The following is a 21,563-nucleotide window of genomic DNA, read 5'->3' on the forward strand; positions in this document are numbered from 1 at the left end:
TTAAAAAAAAAATGAAAATTTATAGCATGTAATAAATATATAATATCAAAGACCATATTTAAAATGATCTTGATAATAAGTTTGTTTGGCTTAACTATGCTTCTTTACCATGCCACACAAGAAAATGTCAAGATGGATAAGGGAGTTTGCAAAATTATGTGTTACAGTGAAAAGAATTTGGAGTCAAAGGATAGGACCATGAGGATAATCACTGTGACCAATCACCTGAAACATTTTTATCTCTCAAAAGACCTATATGAAAAAATACTTATATGAATAAAAACATATTATTAGGAAAATAAATCTTACCCCTTGCTGTCCCTAGGAATTACCCTCCAGTTTGACTACCTAGGAAATAAATTTTATATTTCACCCTATTTCATCTATTGGGAGATATACAGTCTCTGCTAAGTCAGGATGTACCTTATAGTTGGTAGCGTCTTACCAAAGCCATCAGGCAGGCTGCAGTTATGACCGCAGCTACCACTGCACATATGTGAACATCAAATGCCAGCATCAAGAGTTGCAGAATGGGCATCTGTGACTTGGAAGAAAGTCTTGCAGACAGGAGAGGGTTTTTTTTCCCCTTCGTTTTCAATTAGGAACCAAATGGTTGTGGAGAGGCAGTGAATCAGACATGTTTAGTAGCATTCTTTAAGCAGGAGTCAAAAGTAGGTTAACTCTATATAATTTCAAGGTCAGCTTAGAAGCCCAGCACCGATGACTCTTAGTTTTCTTATAGATTATTTTAAGAAATGCTGCATCATCAAACTCCTGATATAGAGGATGATCCCATGGATAAAAACAGACATCAAAGAGTCTGAGTCAAATGCTGAATGTAAAAAAGTTTTAGGAGTACCCAAACCAATTTATTTCACTTTAGCATTCCATTTTTTACATACACTAGTATGATATATAATAAAATAATCTAATTAAATGTATAACAGCCCTCTCAATAGCTGCTAAAGAAACATTCTGATTGTGTCACGGTTTAACTTGTAGGAGTTTTTTCTCCTAATAGTTACTTATACTAATGGTGCCTCTTAAAATAATAGCATCTTAGATTCTGTGAAAGAAAGTATTCAAAAAAAAAAAAAAAAGATAGTATTCAGTTTGAAGATTCAGTACTTTTGCCTCCTCCCATAAAATGGATAACGAACTTGAATGAGCTGAACCGTTTGCTATCTTTACTGCGTTCCTAAATGATTGCATATCATTTTAACTAAAGCTGCAGGTTGTTCTTTTCTTTTTCTTTTTTCTTTTCCAAGACTTTTAATAGCACCATATTTAACTCCCCAAAATATTTACTGGAAGGAGAAATACTAGTAGTTCACTTTCGCATGTATGGTTCCCTTGAAAGTGTCAGGCTGACTCTTGTTTCCTTTGCTAGGGGTGCAGGCTGCATCTTTATTGAAATGTTCGAGGGTCAACCTTTGTTTCCTGGGGTTTCCAACATCCTTGAACAGCTGGAGAAGATCTGGGAGGTAAGAATTCCTCTTAGGAAGAAGAAATACCTGCATTTCAAACTTTGAACCAAATTTGTTTTAGAGACCCTAAAGTCCATCTGGGTTGAGATTTTATGCCACATATTAAGGTTGTGGAAACTGATATTTGCCACAAGTATAAAAGCACCTTGGGAATGAAGGTGCGGTCAGGAAATCCCCTGTGGTCCTGGAGCAGCCCCTGAACCCACCTGCCCCCAGTTAGGATTTTCTCAGCCTCCCAGGGCAATTTCCACTGTCGCTACTTAAGCACATCCCCTGCCTTGCCACCCTCAGCTGTAATTCTTTTTTTTTTTTAAGATTTTATTTATTTATTCATGAGAGACACCCAGAGAGAGAGAGAGAGAGAGGCAAAGACACAGGCAGAGGGGGAAGCAGGCTCCATGCAGGGAGCCTGATGTGGGACTCGATCCCAAGTCTCCAGGATCAAGCCCTGGGCCAAAGGCAGGCGCTAAACCACTGAGCCACCCAGGAACCCCTCTGTAATTCTATCATATATTTGGCCCTGGGTCCTTGTCCACTGAAGACACTAAATTTCCACAGAACTCTGATGAAACAAAGGCTTACCGTGTCAGTGTGAGAGAAGTACACCATGTATCCCGCTCTTCCTAAACCACATTCCTAGGGTGTGAAGGTGCTTTTGTATGTGCTTCCATTTCTTGACATTTATCCCTACCTCATTTGCACCACGATGTGCTTCATTCTTTCATCTCTTGTAGCTTATATGCTATGTACCGTAGTCATCTGTATATTCTTCTTTTCTTGGTGATTTTTTTCCATTGTGGTAAAATATACATAAAATTTACAGTCTAACCATTTTTTAAAAGATTTTATTTATTTATTCATGAGAGACAGAGAGAGAGAGGCATGGCATAAACAGAGGGAGAAGCAGGCCCCCTTCAGGGAGCCCGATGTGGGACTCAATCACAGGACCCCGGGATCATGACTGGAGCCAAAGGCAGATGCTCAACCACTGAGCCACCCAGGTGTCCCACTGTCTAACCATTTTTAAGCATATGATACATTAAGTGCACTCACCTTGTTGTGCAACCATCACCACCATCCAGTTCCAAAACCTTTTCATCACCTGAAACAGAAGTCTGTGCCCATTAAGCATTAACTCACCATCCTCCTTCCTCTCAGCACCTAGTAAGCTCTCAATTGTCTCTATGAATTTGCCTATCCTGCGTATCTCCTGTCAGTGGAATCACATAGTATTTGTCCTCTGTGTCTGGCTTGTTTCACTTATATTTTAAAGGTTCATTCATGTTGTAGTGTGTGTCAAAGTGCTTTAAGCTATACTGTTGTTGTCCTGGGTCCTCTCTTTCAAGTTTTCTTCCTTCAAGCAGGCTTCTGGAGCATTCTTGCTAAAAGTGTATGATAAAGGGTTTCTTGAGAGATAGAGCCAGAGTGGGGGTTTTATGTGTAGGGGAGGAAATTTGTCTTCTCTGGAACTGCTTTACAATTTTGAGGCAGAGACAGAATTTTGTTATCTCAACTACAGTTCCAACTCTGAGGACAAAGTGAGAACAGTCACCACATTCTGCGGTGCGTTATCTTTTACACTACTACAGTTCAAGGAGGGTAGAAACTTCAACATTACAGACAGATCCTGAATTAGTGTTTCATTAAGCGTCTACACAGATGAAAATAGGAAAGCTATTTTGGGTTCCATGATATTTGACATAGGAATTGCCTCTTTGAAAGCAACCGGTCCATTCTACTCTCCCAGCCTTTAATCACAACTGTTCTTTACATTTATCCTGAGATCTCACTCTTAGGAATGAAGACATGATGAGAAATCCTGAATCTTTACCATCTTTCTAAAATGCCTGTGTGTGCATGTGTGTATGAGCGTGTGTGTGTGTTTTCATCTGAATAATTGTCACCTCTTTCTGATCATTTTTTTTAGAAATCTAATTCTTGTAATAAGTGTTTTTAGCAAAGAATCCCAAATGCAGTTCTAAAATCAGAATAAAATAAACTGTGCAGACTTCAAATCCATTAATCAAAATGCCTTCAGTTTCCATTCCAACAAAGGGAGAAAACAGCCCTGTGCAGCCCACTATGATTTCAAACATAGCATTCACTAGCTGCCTTTTAAGAGCCTTCAGGGAGGGAGTAAGTCAACAATTTTTGGTTTTCAGTTTCCCAGACAGTCAAGTGGACATTTAGTAATTTTCTCAAGTGAAAACAAATTCAATAACTTTCAAATAGAAACTGAGCATCAAATTTCCACATAAAGGATATTGACTTTTTATTTAAATTTTTAAAATCTCAGGCTTAAAGTTTTTAGTATAATACTTAAAAATGTTTGGTTGGTATCCATTTTGTTGGCTTTAATTAAACATAATACAAAGTAACCAATAATTCTAGTAACTATCACCTTAGAGAAAATATGGATGTAGTTGCTAGTTATTTCCTTTGGTGCTTTTTCTTCATTGTCTCTGCTCTCTTTTCATTGTGCTTTGCCAGTCACCAGAAGACATATGGGTGCATGTGAATCACTTGTTTACATGCACATCTGTGCAAATACAGAAGATGGCAGGTTAAAAAAGAAGAATCAGCTTCCCATCCTCTGGGCCTCTCCCACAAAAGAAGAATTAGTCCAGTTGGTTTTTCAAAATGGATTCCAGGATTCTTCGTGTTCTCTCAGGCTCAGGGTGGTTGATAGAAAAAGCCTATAATCCTCTCAGTAGCTTTTCAGTTTGTTTAGGGAATGGATCAAAGAAAGATTTTCCTGGGTGGCATGATTTTTTTTATTGTATGAGAGAAAATAGCACTTCAGTATCTTTTGTTTAAGGAGATCTTAGCAGGCACTGCAAAATGTACCTCTCAGCCAGAGTCCTAGTCAGCAAGCTGGTAGATATTAAGATTCTAGATTCTTCATTGATTATTAATCATTGTTAGGCAATTGACTTCCTGCCATAACAATTGGGCTGGCAACTATATCCAGCATTTTGCAAATGGATTTATTAGATTCTTTCTATGAGAGATGCTTCTAAAAAGACCTATGTTGAGATATGCTTCTAAGAAGAGTTACATTGAATAGTGGTGTAGTGAAAGTTACTGGTATTTCCCTAATATTTCACAGGAACAATGTTATTCTAGCTCCCAGATATAACTGACATTTGGCTTTTATGGTTATAGCAAAAGAATGGTAAAATGATGCCTATAAAAGAACTCACAGTAAAAGCACTATCCCAGATCTGAAGTGTTTTGACTTTGTACTCCAAAAGACTTTTATTTTCATATTAATTACAAACTGGAGCTTCAATTTGGTAAACCAAAGCATAAGTGAGCTCTTTTTCAAGTGATGCTGTTACTTTTACAATCCACCAAAGCCAAATACCATATTCCAGACTGACAGGCCACCAAGAAAACAAGAGGAGATGAATTCTGTAGGAAGGACTAGAGTTAGGTTTGGGATCATTTTTAGCCAACATTCCACTGTCTAAAGGTCAGTAATCTGAATCCTTTTTAATTTGAGCACATTGGGGAACAGCTGAATGATCATGCTGAGGCATAATTCAGGCGATGTTCTTGTCTGTGTGTGTGTTTCATCCAATGTAAGGCAAAGGGAAGATCACTCCTGTCTCTTTATATCCCCGACTCCCAGAATAGAATCCTGCTATACGGTGACCACACCATAAATATTTAGTGATGAGAATATGACTTTAAGCAAGGCTGTATGATCTACCTTAGAATAATAATTGAGGGGCAGCACAGTGGCTCAGGGCAGCCCAGGTGGCTCAGCGGTTTAGCACCGCCTTGAGTCTGGACCATAATCCTGGAGACCTGGGATTGAGTCCCACATTGGGCTCCCTGCATGGAGCCTGCTTCTCCCTCTGCCTGTCTCTCTCTCTCTCTCTCATAAATAAATAAAATCTTAAAAAATAATAATAATAATAATAAAATAATAATAATTGAGTTAGTGAAGACAGTCTCAGGACCTATATTTGGATGCTCCTGAGAAACACAACCAGCAGGATGTATAGAGATACACAAAAGGAGATATATTATGGGAATTGGCTCATGTGATAATGGAGGGTGAGATATGCTGTCCACAAGATGGAAAACCAGGAAAGCTGGTGGTATAATTCCCCAAAGGCCTGAAACCTAAGGGGATGCTGGTATAAGTCCCAGAGTCTGAAGGCCAGAGAACCAGAAGCTCCAATGTGTGAGGGCAGGAGAAGATGGATGTCCCAGCTCAAGAAGAGAGAGACAGAATTTGCCCTTCTTCCACCTTTTTGTCCGATACAGTCCCTCAATCAACTGGGTGATGCCCACCCACACTGGAAAGGGCATATCTCTTTACACAGTCTACTGATTCAAATACTAATCTCTTCCAGAAGTAGCCTCAAAGACACAACCCAAAATAATATTTTACTAGCTATCTGTGCATCGCTATGCCCAGTCAAGTTAGCACATAAAATTAATCATCACAGGATTTTAAGAATACATAACAGTTTGGCCCATGAAACTACAAATATGGGTGACACTAAAGTTTCTTTCCTGCGTGCGTCAGCTGGCAAAACGTGATGTATAAAATGAATTATTCCCTATTCCTCCCTGATCTGTTCTTCATGTCTCCTGCCTCATCTTTCTTTGTCTTTCTTTGGCTTCACATAGGTGTTGGGAGTCCCTACAGAGGATACCTGGCCTGGAGTTTCCAAGCTACCTAACTACAATCCAGGTAATATTGATTTGAGCTTCTGAATGCTCTGAAAATTAGCAACATGAAGGCATTTGCCACACAGAGTGCCCTCCTTTTATTGTTAACTCAACAGTGAAGATAAGTCTAGATGAATTTTTAGAATCATATATTCCCTGCTAATCCTTTTATGAAAAGAACTCTGAAATAGTAGTTGAGGTTAGTTAGATCAGTTCTTCAACTCTGTACAATACCAGTAGCAAGCTTAAGAATTTGGAATGACTATTATTGTAGATTCCACATCCATTTCCAAATATCCAATGGCTCAAAAGAATGTCTCATTGTTGAGCCCCATGACTATTATTGGCTTTGTTTGCTAGGTTATTGTACCTCATAAAATATAAAAAGAAAGCTAATGCAACAGAGGGGAAATAGAGGCTCATTAGGCCTCGCACAGGCCAGGTAAGATATCTCCATATTACAGAAGAGGTCATCCATTGTCTCTGGACCTAACACTTGGTCGTTCTCATCACCCATTTGGTCTTCCATGACTGGCTCCTGGGAATGGATTTGGAAGTGTTGGAGGTGGACTTGCCCATTGGGGAAGTCTTTGAGAAGTGGTCTCAAGGCCATGCCAGAGAGATCATATTACCCAGTAGTCACTTCAAGGATGTTGAGACAGAAGGAAGGAGACAAGAAATGAGCTACAGGATGAAGGGCTGTATCAGAGGCTGGGGAAGCAAGTGATGGCCATACCAAAGCTGGACTCTTGCTGGAAGGACTAAAGGGGAAGGAAATGTGTACAGATAAGGGCAAAATTGGGATAACTATGGCTCAAGTTAGATATTCTAGTCTTTATATTCTGATGCAGACCCATCACTAAATATGGAGTTTCCCCAAATTGTTGTCATTTCTAACTTTGGTATGAGATCATCTTAGAAGGGTCTCATGAGAGCAAGAAATTGTAGGGAGATTACAAAGGCAATTAAAGAGGATAACAAAAGACATAAGAGACCAAGGATATTTTTTCTTCTTTTCTCCAGCATATAATACTTTTGCTCAAATAGCTATACATAAGGATCAGACAACTTAAACCGACCAGGATTGTGAAAACCCTACAGCAAGCTAAAATCATTTCAGCTGCCTTATGAATGATCATATGCACTGCCAAACAGCCTTAGATTAACATTTACAAATAGTTTACCATTTCCAACTATTTTGCTAGAGTTTAGCACCTGAGAAAAATGCCACTCTGGCCACACAAGGCTTGGAATAGTGCCTTTTCCTTGTGGCCTGAAACAGAGAGAAAAAAGAACAGGCTATTGTAGAGACCATGGTCCAGTCTGTCATAACTCTATCTCCAGTTACTGTGGTTTCTAGGAGAACCTGGTTCTATTTTCCCCACCTTGCCTATCTATACCTCTCCATACCCACTCTGCTCTCCAGGTGAAAATGGAACCCCTCAGCTTCCTACCATGGATGCAAACAGAAGTTTAGGGTCACGGGAAACAATTGGGGTGGTGTCAATACAAAGCTGCTCTGGTGAGCATTTGCTGTTCTTCCAGACTTCAAACATTTGGGTTTCAGGTCGGTTCAAGCAAATAAGCAGTGATCCTTAACAGAGAACGCCTCGGTGAGAACAGTAATGATAGAAACTTGTTCAAAATGTTTCCCTGCCAGATTCTGTACTAAATAAGATAACTGGGTCCCAATAAAACAGCGAGAAATATGTTGCATTTTTCATTTTGCTGTCATTTCAAAGTAATGTGCAATTTTTTATTTATGAAGAGAATTCTCTGGGCCCAACATCAATAGGGTTCATACTTTGCATTGTTTTTCTAGTAGGGATTTGATTTAATTCAAATAAGTCAAAAAATTTTGAACACCTACTATCTGCCAGGCACTATATTGTGTGTTGAGTTTGCACAGATGAATATGGTACATTCTTGGATCTCTGAGAACTTGGGTTTGTATTCATTTATCTGCACTCTTTCACCAGCTCTCCTTATGGAGGGGTGTGATCATTTGTGATCCTCAATTCCATGGGTTTGAGCAGCATGTAGCTGTGGACCAAGCTAAGCTTGTGAAAGGGAGTTGTAACCCTTCCTTAGCTACAAGGAAGATATCTAATTCTGTATTTGTAAATCTTAGAAGTCCAGCATATCTTCAGCATGGAGTCAGTACTACTGATAACTCAATCATAAGAACTATTTTTTAAAAGGGTCATCATCTGTGTTCCAGGACCATCCCCTATGACAACAAGAAGCCCTTTTAAGCCACCCCCATCACTGAGCTGCCATTGGTGCTTCCACCCACTTTAACTCCAGTGATTAAGAGAACAGAATAGGGGATGGGAGCCAGAAAAGTATCACAGAGGAGAACAGTAACACCATATTGGATGATATTTCCATTTCTTTCCTTTTCATTCTAGTAGGAAGATTCCCCAAACTTTGAATTCAGCCATATAATAATTTGAGAGAGCTGAGAGCTCAGAACTCAAAAAAAAAAAAAAAAAAAAAAAATCCAGTGTCCATCTATGCATACTCTATCCTTTCCCAGACCTCATCTGGACTGTGTCTAGGAGAACAACACAGTTTCTGTCTGTGTAGGTTTAAAAAAATACCTGGTGGTGACCCCACCTGGATAGGTTTCTCTGGCCAATTACCTGTTTTCTTGGGGTACTGATGAGCAAGGGTTGTAGGTTTTCTAGCCATCAATTTAGAATCTTGTGCCTGATTAAATCTGGGCAAGGGAAGAGAGATATGCAATTTTAGACACTAGGCTTCCTTTCTTTTTCTTTTTTCTTTTCTTTTCCTTTCTTTTCTTTTTCTTTCCTTCCTTCTTTCCTTCCTTCTTCCTTCCTTCCCTCCACCCCTCCCCATTTTAAGCAAGCTGGCTGAGAACTCTGTGTCCTCTACTTCAAAGGGCCAGTTGTCTTATTTTGATGTGGGCAGATTGAGAAGTAGGCTTTGAAAAGTAGGCTTTTTTTTTGTTTAATCTTTTCTCCTGGGATAGCTTTCAGAGCAATATATCCAAGTGTCAGTAAGGGGGTTCTGACGAGCACAGATTCCCAGACTCTCAGCAGGATCATTCTCTAACAGAAATATAAAAGTGAAATATTAAAAACCCTGGAACGTGAACTCCATCTGCAGAGTAGCCAGTGGCTTGCCTGCTTGCACCATGGGAAAAAAAGATCTTGAAAAAAGAGGGAGGAGAAAAAAAGTGCTTTGAGTAAGAGGTTTACAGGTTTAGTAGAGCATAGTAACATCCCCTCAAAGAAGTGGGTGTTGCTCTGTGACCCCCCAAAATGCTCTGCCTTTGACTCAGCCGCCAGAACACTCACCCTCCCCCGGCAAAACACCCCCTTTTCACATGCTAACTGAGGCGCCTGTGATTGGCTGAACAATAAACTGGTCACACTTGCTAAAGGCCTGCCATCTTTCACACAATTAGCCAAGACACATTAATCAAACTGGCGGTGAACTGGGGCTGTGCTGGCCTCCAGCGGGGGCGGGGTGGGGGGGTGCTGCGTGCGTTTTGGTCATCCTTAATAAGAGTCCATAGGAAGCAGTAATAAAGAGCAACATGCTGGAGGGAATTCTACTATCAGAAAGTCTTGGAAAGGTTAAAGCCCCAGTTGATGCCCTATCTGGGGTATACTAGGTTTATGGCAGAGAGGATCCCAGCAACTTCGAGCAAACTGGGTATTGGTCTTGGCTACAATCTGCTCATACAAGACAGTAGTGTGGATTTAAAGAGTGGACCCCCACAGACAATTTTACAAAGTTCCCTGGTCCTCTTAGCTTCCCTTCCTGCCCCCACCCCCCCAAAAGTCACTCAAGAGTCCCTCCCCTTTTGAGCCTCAAGGGCTTCAAATCCAACTAAACCGATAGGAATAGAGCCTCTATAAGAAGTAGAGAACCACTTAGAATCAATTAAGAGAAAGTATTAAATGGCAGGGTGTTGGTCCTAAACTAAGTATTTGGAGGACATAAAAAAAAAAAAAGTTAATTTTGAAAGAGAGAAAAAAATAAGCTAACGTTTGTACTTTCAGTGGCAATACTTTCCTTCTTTTCTTTTCTAAATTCCCTTTAAATAGATTTTTTCCAATGGCAATATAGAGCTAATAAGATCATACCTTAGGGACCAGTTTGCTACAGAATCATGTAAGGCTTTTAGGAGAACCAACTAAATATTTAGACGTTTCTCAGTGAAAGTAAACGGAGTCCTTACTCCTCTGGAGGTTGTCCAGTCACCATCTCATTAGATGCAAAGATCCTGTGATAAAGAAAAACTTTTTTTTGTGCCCACATGATTGCAGCCCAGTTGTGGTTTTTAATGTGTCATTGATTGTTTCATCCAACTCCTTTTGCTCCAATGAAAGGGTCTGTCGTGGCTCTGTTTGCTTCCTTAAACACGGGTTTTGAAAGCGCTCATGCTGTGTGAGCTCAAATCCTAGTATTAATGTACTGCTGGGTTCATTTCACTACACTCAAAAGCGCTGAGTTTAAATCCCTCTCAATTCCATTTGAGGCACCAGAAGACTTTATCCTTCTCCACTAATGGTTCCAAGTTTACATCTAGATACTGGGGGTCAAGGACAGGAGAGGATTTAGAAATAACAGTGCATGACATTAGTCAATGCATTTGCCAAATTGGCAATTAGTTCCTGATGTGCGTGCAAAGCATTTTATTCCTGTCTCTTTGATGCTTATTCCCATTGAGAAGGGAATAGAGTCCACAGAGGCCTTCAAACTTTTAAAGAAATATCTGCTGAAAATCATGCCTGATTTGTGACATGAGCTCAGCTGCAGGGAAGCATCCGGGATTATCCTGGTTCTTTCAGCCCCAGGAAAAAACCCTGCACATGGAAAGATTTTCCACTGGAGGAACTTAGTGGAAATCAAAAGGCAGGAAAGCAGTGCTAAAAGCCCTGCAGGGACCCAGAATCAGATGACTATAAACCATATAGTCAAATGGATCCTGCGGACACCCAGTTATCCTCAGGACGCCTGCTTTTTCAACTTTTGACCACCAGGTGGAAGCAAGAAATAACAGGCCTGGAATACAGACCGCAGACAGCATTACATTGCAGCAATCTAACCTTACCCTTGGAATGTTTTATTTTGACCTGAAATCCGGTGTGAGAGCTTCACTTCATCTGACACCACTATGGGACAGGTGAGGATTGCAATCTAAAATGATCCTTGTCCCTATTGGGATGACAAAGAGCTACGACGCCTTGGGCTCAAGGGGTTCTGAGCAAGTCTTTGTGTGTTTGCTGTGAACACAATGTAAGATCTGCATCAACATCCACTTTGTCACATGAGCTGTTAGCCGAGGGAGTTACTCGGGACTGAACTCGGGGAAGCTACTGATAAAAGAGGTTTTAATTATGGACAACAACTCCTCACAAATAGCGAGTCTGAGCTCCACCTTGTACTACCTGGGGCACTTGAGGAGGTTCCCTAATCTGCAAAATGGGAGCAATCCTATCATTTTAAAAGTATTCCCGTGCACCAGGCACAGAACACACATAATTGCTACTTCTTATAACCGCCTGCCAGGGTCCATGCTGCGGAGAGTAGCTCGGTTTTATTCATGAGAAAGCAGGTTTTCTCCCAGGTTGGCCCAGAGGTATTTCCTAGCTTGGAGAGGAGTCCGTCCACGTCCAAACCTTGTTCTCTTTCCATTGGGCATATTGCATCCCTCTGTCTCATTTTGCAGGGTGGTTCTGGGAAATAAACGAAATTAGTGAACCTTATCTGCCATGGTTCCTAACTTCCAATGGGTGCACAAAGTAAGTTAGTTCCCATCCTAGTTTCACCCAGGGTGGAAGTTCATTCAGTGGTTCAGTGACTTGTCAGGGTTCAGACTCAATGCAAGTGTATGAGAATTGAAGGTATGCTTGTTTTTTTTTTGTTTTGTTTTGTTTTTTTTAAGATTGATTTATTTTATTTGGGGGGAGGGAGAGCAGGGGGAGGGTAGAGAATCTTCAAACAGACTCTTCGCTGATCAAGGAGCTCCATCTCACCACCCATGAGATCATGACCTGAGCCGGAATCAGCCGGTCACTTAACTGACTCAGCCACCCAGGTGCCCCATGAAGTTATGCCTGTTTTTAAAGTTTAGCTCCCTTAAAATTCTTGACTTCCCTCTAGATGTTAGGCACACCTCCCCGTGCCAGAACTGACTTCTGTGTTAGCTTGCTTAGGCCTAAACCTTGCCTGAATTCACACTCCCTAAGAGCTGACCCTCAGTTTTCAAATTTCTAGCTAAGTCAGTGTGAGCACCTGTGAAGGCTGTCTCTTCTGGTGAAGGCTCCATTCTGCAACCCCCCATCCGCCACTTAAAATGCTGCTTGAAGCCTGCCCACTGTGCCATGGGCTCTTCCCCAGCAGAAGCCTTAGTGTCTCCATGATACATAATGGGTGGCTACTAAATCACAGAAGGCATCAATGCTATCTTTGTTAATCTCACCCCAAGCTTGGTATGGTAGAGAGTGCTAAAGATTTCTACAGAGCAAACTTGACCACTTCTAGGGTTTTAGTATTTTATACATGCCCTCTAATTGGCACATAGTAAGTCAATAAATATTTGTTAAATGAAATCAGTGACCAGGAGTTAGAAAACATGCAATTCTACTTCCAATCACACCCTCTAGGACTCTGATAATCCTTGTTCTGCCCACTTGGCCAAGAAAGCACACACAAGTTATTATTCAATTTTGGGGTAATAATAACTACCGTTTATTGAGCACTAGCTCTGAGTTAGGCACTTTACATGCATTATTTTACTTTGACTCACAACAGCCCTGTAGGATGGGGGCAATGTTATCATCCCTACTTTACAGATGAGATTACTAAGGCTCAGGAAGGGATGTGTCTCACCTAGGGTCACCTAGCCAGGAAGGGGGTGCTCCAGAATATCTAGACCTATTGGATAGCAAAGTGGTCCTCACAGCTGAATCCCACCTTATTTTCCAGCTACCAAAGGGCACAGATGGTGATATGATAATGAAACATGCCCTAGACTGGAAATCAGTTAATAACACTTTTCAAGTTCATTTCCAAATGATTATGTCCTTCTAAGTGGACTTGGTTTTAGAGTCTGTGAGTTTGATGACATGTTTTTGGAATGTAATGTGAGTAGAGTCCCCATCCTGGGACTCCAGCAGCCCTGGCTTGCTATAGCTAATGTGCGAACCCTGATTGGGCTCATTACCATTGCACTTCTGCAAGGCTGCAGAAAGCTCCTGGGGAGTTACTATTAACATCTTTATTAACCCGTCCCCCAAATCAGTCAGTGAAATCCATTTAGATACACAGCCTACTTTGATCTTCATTAATAGTTTCTTCTAGTTTCTACATTTATTTTTAGTTTTCTCATCTTTAATTTATTTGGTGGCAATTATTAGTTTTTAGTGATGAGGACTAGATCATCCTAAAATAGTTAAGATTAGGAAAAATTACAAATGAGTGAAAGCAGGTAAAAAAAATTTTGGGGGGGCACCTCGTGTCTAAGTGGGTTAAACATCTGACTCTTGATTTCTGCTCAGGTCATGATCTCAGGGTTGTGGGATCTAGTTCCACCTCAGGCTCCATGCGCTCAAGCAGAGTCTACTTGAGATTCTCTCTCCCCCTGCTGACTCGCTCTGTCTCTCTCTTCTTCAAATAAACAAAAATCTTTAAAAAAAACTATTTTTTTAAAGTAAAATCCTGCTAGATTTCTTTCCAGTTCAAGAAAAGGGGCATTAAGATCCTAAATATCATGGAAATGGCTCAACCTGGAAGCTCCTTCCCCACCTTCATGGTCAGTGCCTGGTTCTACCAACCTCTGTAAGGCATAGAGCAAGACACACAAGTAGACTCTCTTGAGGTACTTTTACATTTTAAGGATAAAGCTTAGTGAATTTATTTCACTCTTATTTTTTATCCAAGCATCAATTTTTCATTCATTTAACAAATATTTATGAATGATAGGTGTAAGGAACTAGGAGATTAAAAAATAAAGAAGACATTGATACCTGCCTTCAAAGAATACAGTCTAGAGGGGAAAAATACAAATAATACAATTTGGAAAGTATTACTTATAGCAGCATCCCTTAGGGACCTCTGGGAACCCTAGGAAAAAAAGCCCCCTTAGTTGTTGGGGAGTTTAGGGACTGTTTGAAAGAAACAGAGCTGGGTCTCAAAGATGACTAAGTGGGCTTTCTCCAGGTAAACAAGAAGGCCAAGACATTCCAGACAAAGGAACTTGACACAAAGAAACAGGAAAGGGGGTTTATTTGGTATTATACCAAGCAGGTAAATTGCTCAAGGAAGCTAGAATGTTAGCTCTGTGGTGGTACATTGCTGGAGATTAACCTGGAAGGGTAGATGGGGACCAGATTGGGAAGTGCTTTGTAATCATCCTAAGGATTTGGACTTTGACCAATAAGCAAAGAGAAGGTACTGGATAATTTTTAACAGGGAAGTGATATGGCAGGACTTAAATTTAAAAATTGCTTAGGGGGCAGCCCCGGTGGCTTAGCGGTTTAGTGCCGCCTTTAGCCCAGGGCATGATCCTAGAGACCCGGGATCGAGTCCCATGTGGGGCTCCCTGCATGGAGCCTGCTTCTCCCTCTGGCTGTGTCTCTGCCTCTCTCTCTCTAGCTGTGTCTCTATGAATAAATAAATAAAATTTTAAATAAATAAATAAATAAATAAATAAATAAATAAATAAATAAATAAATAAATAAATAAAAATTGCTTAGGACACTATATGTAGAATTAAATTGGTGGTATAACTGAACCCAAGTCTGTCTGCCCGATGCACAGCAAAGTCAATCACTAAAACATAGGGTGTGCAACAAGGAGATCAGAAGCAATGTGGCAATGCTTTAGATTCTAGGAGACAAATATTAAGTCTCAACTAGAGCAGTGGCAATGGAGAAGGAATGGAGGGGACAGATCTAACAAGCATCTATCTAGGTGGTAGAGTCAAGGGGAGGTTATAACTAATGGGATTCGAGTTGTGAGGGAGAAATCGATCTCCAGTGGGTGAATGAGAGGCCCCATCACTGGCACAGAACAGAAAGGGGGAAGAAACAGATTTGTGGAGAAAGTAATGAGATCAGAACATTTTGAGATTACGTATCTAGAGGACCACCAAATGGAGATATCTAAAAAGCAATCAGAAATACAAGCCTATGATTATAAGAGTCCAGTGTAAAAATACAAAATTGGAAGTAATCCATTTAAAGTGGTTTTTGAAGCCTCAGTATGAATTCAGTTACCCAACAGAGAGTGTGAAGAGAAAGAAGGCTATGATAGAACCCTGAGGCACCAGGACTGAAGAGTCAGGCAGAGGGAAAGGGGTCTTTGGAGGCTGAGAAGAAGAGCCAGAGGAGCTGGAGAAGACCAGGAGATGATAATAATCAGAATACCATGAAAATCACATGGTCATAAGCTCAGTGGGCGACATGTCTGTATTCCCAGGGCTGAGCACATGTGGCAGCCCTTAAACATTTGTGGAGACTACAGGGAAGTGGTAAATATTGTCAACTGATATATCATCAAACACCATCCACACCAAACAGCATGATCAAGCTATAGCTCAGGATGCCTGGCTGGTTCAGTCCACAGAGCGTAAGACTGTTGATCTTGGGGTTGTAAGTTCAAGCCCCACGTTGGATGTAGAGATTACTTCATAAAATCTTGAAAGAAAAAAGAGAGAAAGAAAAGAAAGAAAAGAAAAAAGAAAAAAGCTATAGGTCTAACATCATTTATAGGGGTGGACAGATGTCCAGAATCTGCAGAAAGTTTATATGCAGGGTTAGAAAAGTGATAAGCTACAAATATGAGTTGGAATGCCAGGTTCAAATGCCAAGGAGCACACTTCATGAGAGCACCAGCTTTCAGCATCCTAATGACCATGGCCAAAAAGAATCTAAAGCCTGGTAAAGCACCAGAAGAACCAAGTTTAGACTCCTTGAGCCAAAGACCAAGGAAGTAAGTGGCTGTGAGGGCATGAGTGTGGTTAAGGCAGAGGTAGGAGAAGAGCTACAGATTTTTGCAATGCAGTTTTAAAGTTACAGCTTGAGATAGTGAAATAAGGCTAACAACATTATCAACTATTTAAATATATGGTATCTCAAGAATGCATTGTACTTGGGAAATTCCAGAGGTGTAGTTCAGTAGGCCACATTATAAGATAACCTTAGGGTGATTGTGGTAAGACTATAGAAACCAGAAAATGTTTTACCTTGAGCTAAGACTCAAGACGGTTCTGGTGATGTTTTATCAATCAACCAGCAATTCTCTGTTGACATGGATCTGTTGTAAATGAGCTTTCTTATTTCACAAGTGAAATAAGCTTTATTTCACAAGACTTATGAAAAAATGCGTTATTTTATCATGGTAGCAACGCTTCTGCCCTCATTTTAATTTTATTCCATTTAGTTCAGACATTAATATGTTCAGCTTTTCAAGTTTCCTTTTGTAAAATACTTCACTTTTCCTATCTCAAATTCTAAGTGAATTTAAATGAGAACTTTTTTTAAAAAAATTGCAGAAGAAGGAGATGGAGAAAAATTTGGTCTATTGATTTACCATCATTTTTGGAAAGAGAAGGGAAAGAAATAAGCTACCCGTAGCCCTATTGCTTTAGAGGCTACTGAAGCCAGAGAAACAAAGACCTCTTGAAATGGTGCGGTGTAAAATGCCTATCTGTGGATCATTCCCTCATTGATTGCTTGCAGCTTAACTACTGGCAAAAATCGATGGGAGAGAGCCAAGGTCATCCGGCGTCAGGTTATGGGCAGGAGAGTGGGATGGCAGGCCACAAACAAGCACTGGGCTTTGGCTCTGCTTCAGAACAGCAACCTGACCATACCCTGGACACATCAGTCCCTCCAGCTCAGTTAATGTAGTTACAAAACAGATGGGGGAAGAGAGGTACAATCTGGCAAGACGTGGTACCTCAAGTTCAATATAATTACGTTGCCTCCTGGGACAACGCTTACAGATCACCCTTTAATGGAAGAAAATATGAAGGCTTCTCATGCTTCGTCTTTCACCTCCTTGAAAAACAGAAGTACGCATCAAACACTATGTTCTGCAATTTTTTAGATACGTTGATTAATTGAATTTTCACAACTAGCCTGATTGAGGCAATGAGCCTCAGAGAAGTGTGTGGAAGTCGCTGATGAGTGGTTGACCCTGCCCCCTCCCTGCTAGACCAGCACCTTCTGTCTCATTTAGCGCCACCCCCAGAAACATCTGGAGATTATTAAGAACAACGATAACAACACAATGACAGGCCAATGCTGGGCTGTCCCCAGGTTCACCGAATCAGACTCTGCGGGGTGGAGCCAGGGCTTCCTTTAGGTTCAGAACTCTCCCAGGTGATGCTAATCCGCAGCTTGGCCTGGGAACCACTGTGTTAGACCACGCTGCCTCTCCAAGATGAGAGGCGAAAACAAGAAGAAAAAGGAATAAGACTAACATTTATTGAGCCCCTACTAGATGCCAAGTGCTTCACTTCATCTAATCTTCCCAAGCAACTGGAAAAGTATTCCCATTTTACAGATCTGGAAACTTCTGAGTTAACCAGAGACCCCAAATCTCAGAGCTCACAGGCAGCAGGAGAGAGATGTGAACCTGGGCCTGCGTTTGTGTTAGTGCAGCACACAGCTAGGAAGCACACCTCCCACCCACACCGAAGACTCAAGAAATCAGGTGGCCTTATAAGAACCAGAGCTCGGACCTCATTAGAACTTCAGTGCAATGACACTGCAAGTTACTGAAGGAGAACAAAGAGGCAGGAACACCTGAGAGGAGAGAGGAAAACACGGTACACATCAGACCAGAGACGAAGCAGAAAGACAAGAGGCAAAGGGTGTAGAAATACTAACCTTACCCTTACTATTCTGATTCTCACAACAACCCCCAAGAGAGCAGGAGCTATGCTCCTCTCCCTTCTGTAGATGGAGGAGATGTGCTTGGTCCTGTGAGGTCAAGCCACACCCCCAGGTTACACAGCAGGTGAGCTCCTCGGTGGGCACTCAAAACCCAGCTCCAGGGTCCTAACCACTCGGGCTTCTAGTTGCCTGCCACCACTCAAAGGAAGGACGAGAATAGGATTTATTCTGTTTCATGCGCAGAGGGAGGCACTTTACATTCATTATCTCACAGATCTATGCACTCAGTGAATCACTTTGTCCTTGAGGGGCTAATATGACCTCCAGCTTGGGCTGAGGAAACAGGCTGGCCATGGTTCAACTACCTTGCATAAGAGCTCCTGGATGCCACAGCAGCAGTTGCAAACCCGAGGTTCAGTGTTCGAGCCCTGACTCAGCCAATTCCATATCCGTGTGCCACGAGAACAAAGCTAAAGTTGGAAATCCTTTTAAAATATTAAAGTCGGATGATGGGCATTAAAGACGGCACATGATGGGATGAGCAGTGGGTATTATACTCTATGTTGACAAACTGAATTTCAATTTAAAAACTAAAATACTAAAGGCTCCCCAAACACAGTGCATAGGGCTCTAGGAGGGGAAAAACAAAACGTGGGAGAGCATTGAAATGGATTTCCTTATGTTGATTGGAAATTGGGTTTATGACTAAGGGGAAACATTTTAATTTTGCTTGGCCAGGGAGGAACCCTATTTTGGCAGCAGAAAGTGGTTTGGAAATAGACATTCTAAACAAATACCAGATATTCTTATCTATCTTTACTGATTCTTTGAATTTAGGTACAATTATCTAGAGAGTTCAGCCGTATAGACAAGCCGTATAGACAAGCGCTTCCCTTTGTGTCCACGTGGGACTTTAAACTGCCAGCAGAGTGATTCTCATTTGATTACACCTGACCTTGAAAACTCCACTGAAATCACTTTCTTTGATCACTCCTTTCACTCTACAAGTGTTAGCACTATAAATTCTATTTTTAATTGAACCTTCGAAGTTACAAAAAAAATGTTTTTTTTTAACAGAACAATGTGGTCTTTTTATTTAAAAAAAATAAATTTAAGAAAATAAGCATAAAAGTAAAGGGGTAAGCCCCAGAACCATTATCACTATCAGACAGCCTTCCAGGTCTTTTAATGCATATACAGACATGAATATACCAGTATTATCAAAATCACTTTCTTTCCCAACTGTGATTAAATTCTTTGTTGGATAAACAGGATTGGTGTATTCCATTCCTGTAGGAGCTAAAGAAGAGATCTTTTAAAAACAAAACACATTTCCGGCCCAAGAAAAGCATAAAGCAGAAACATCATTTTAAATGAGAGTTGAAATACTTTTTTCTGGAGCAGGAAATAGAGGGATCTGATAAGGAGCATCAGCTTATAGCCCTGCAGCTCCTCTTATCGCTCTTACATAGAGTAAGCATTCACTTAGTACTTCTTGAATGAATGAGAAATTGTCCCTTTTTATGGTGGTTTTATTTAGGGTTAAATAGTGTCAATACCAAGAATAATAGAAACACATGTGTTCACATGTAAACGTTGCAAAGAATGCTCCAAAAAATGACAAATCTTATCATCATCCACTTTGGATTATTCAAGACAGAATTCACTTCCATTTTTACTGCAAGTGAAATATAAAATTAGTACCATTACTTTTTACCATGCTTGAGCCTTTGAGACAGCCCCATCGCTCATCATGTGACTTTTCATGCATGTTGTGTGCACCCATGTGTGCTTTGTTCTCTCAAATTGTGGGCTCTGCAAGGATGGGGAGGTTTCTGTTGATTTCTTTTGAATTCTCCCCAGCACTTGGTACATGTTCTGCACACAGTAGATGTTAAATAAATATTTATTGACTTTAGTGAATATTGTGACTGTATTTGTTTGCTAGGGCTGCCATAACAAAGTACTACAAACTGAGTGGCTTAAGTGACAGAAATCTGTTTTCTCACAGTGCTGGAGGCTAGATCTAAAATTGAGGTGTTGGGGTGCCTGGGTGACTCAGTAGGTTAACGTCTGTGCTCTGCTCAGGTCATGACCCCAGGGTCCTGGGATGAAGCCCCAAGTCAGGCTCCCTGTTTAGCAGGGAACCTGCTTCTCCTGCTCCCCCTGCTTGTGCTGTCAATAAATAAGTCTTAAAAAGATATAAAAATAAATAAAATTGAGGTGTTGGCAGGATTGTTCCCTTCTTCCTTTAGGGCCCTAAGGGAAGCATCTGTTCCAGGCCTCGCTCCTTGGCTCTCAGATGACTGTCTTTTCCTTGGGTCCTTTTACGTCATTTTCTCTTAAACGTGTCTGTCTCTATGTCCAAATTTCCCTTTCTTGAGGACACCAGTCATATTGGATTAGGGCCCACTCCATTGACCCCATCTTAACTAATTATAACTGCAATGATCTATTTCCATATAAGGTCAAATTCTGAGATACTTGGGGTTAGGACCTTGATGTATTCATTTTAGGGGACACAATTCAACCCATAATAGTGTCCTTCCACAGAATCACAAAAATTCAAGAGTGACACCTTAAATATTGTTCACTCGGCCTAAATGATGCCTGAACTCTCCTTGCCCAAGCCAAGAAGAACACGTAGAATTTTAATATTTTGGCAATAGGGCTTTAGGGTTGTTTTTGGTTTTTAATGTGTCTGTGTATGTATGCTTTCCAGAATGGTTCCCATTGCCCAAGCCACGAAGCCTTCAGAATGTCTGGAACAGGTAAGCACCACCTTGGAAAGCTGCTCTTTCAACAGGGCCAACGTCCCCTGGACCTTGGTCCACTGAATGCACAGCCCCTGAACACCTCAATCTCTGGGGGCCGTAAGGCCCAGGAAGAAGCCTCTGGGAGAGCCAGCCACCTGTGAGTCTGTTAGTTTTTCTCTATGAACCATTTTACTTTCAGTGAGTTTGGTCATTAAAATTGTTTTGTGCCCCCTCAACCATGCCCGAGGCCCTGAGAATGAGGGAGTGTTGGCCTGCAAGAAAACCTAGTGGGTTTATTATTCTCCAACACAGAGAAACCAAATAACATCATTGAGTGGCTATTGGAGGGGGGGGGCCAACTTGATTCATGGAGGTCATGCTTTCCCAGGCCCTCTCCACGCAGTCCCAGCCCAGACCAGGGCAGACTTTTATTACCAGCTTTCAACAAATCCCTAGTTTCTTTTACAAAGTAAAACAGATAATAGAGACATTCCCGGAATAGTTAGCTAACTAAGCCGTGCCAGGCAACCTCGAGGCGAAGAAGAACTCAGTGTTTTCGGACAATGACCAATTACAATAACCAGTATTATTTGATCTGAGAGTAATTAGCCGAGGCTCTGTTCTTTTTGCTTCAGTGAGGAGGCAAAAAGGGCAGTGAGGAAACCATCAGAGACAGGGGAAGCAGCTCAAATGTCAAAGAAAAACACGCTTTGCTCTCGCAGGTGGGGAGAGGGGAAGAGATCCCAACT

The 21,563-nt window shown here is 41.1% G+C and overlaps 1 protein-coding gene across 3 annotated transcripts in view; it reads left to right on the forward strand.

The window, feature by feature from the left end:
• CDK15 (cyclin dependent kinase 15) overlaps positions 1-21,563 on the forward strand; it is an 82,788-nt gene that overhangs the window by 39,155 nt on the left and 22,070 nt on the right. For all 3 annotated transcript variants that reach the window (XM_025441977.3, XM_025441978.3, XM_035710725.2), the window contains exons 9-11: positions 1,391-1,484; positions 6,135-6,198; positions 20,781-20,829. In XM_025441977.3, the coding sequence (XP_025297762.3) occupies positions 1,391-1,484; positions 6,135-6,198; positions 20,781-20,829 (207 nt within the window). The remainder of the gene's footprint in view (positions 1-1,390; positions 1,485-6,134; positions 6,199-20,780; positions 20,830-21,563) is intronic.

This window comes from Canis lupus, chromosome 37 (assembly GCF_003254725.2).
Source record: "Canis lupus dingo isolate Sandy chromosome 37, ASM325472v2, whole genome shotgun sequence".
Classification (NCBI taxonomy): Eukaryota; Metazoa; Chordata; class Mammalia; order Carnivora; family Canidae; genus Canis; species Canis lupus.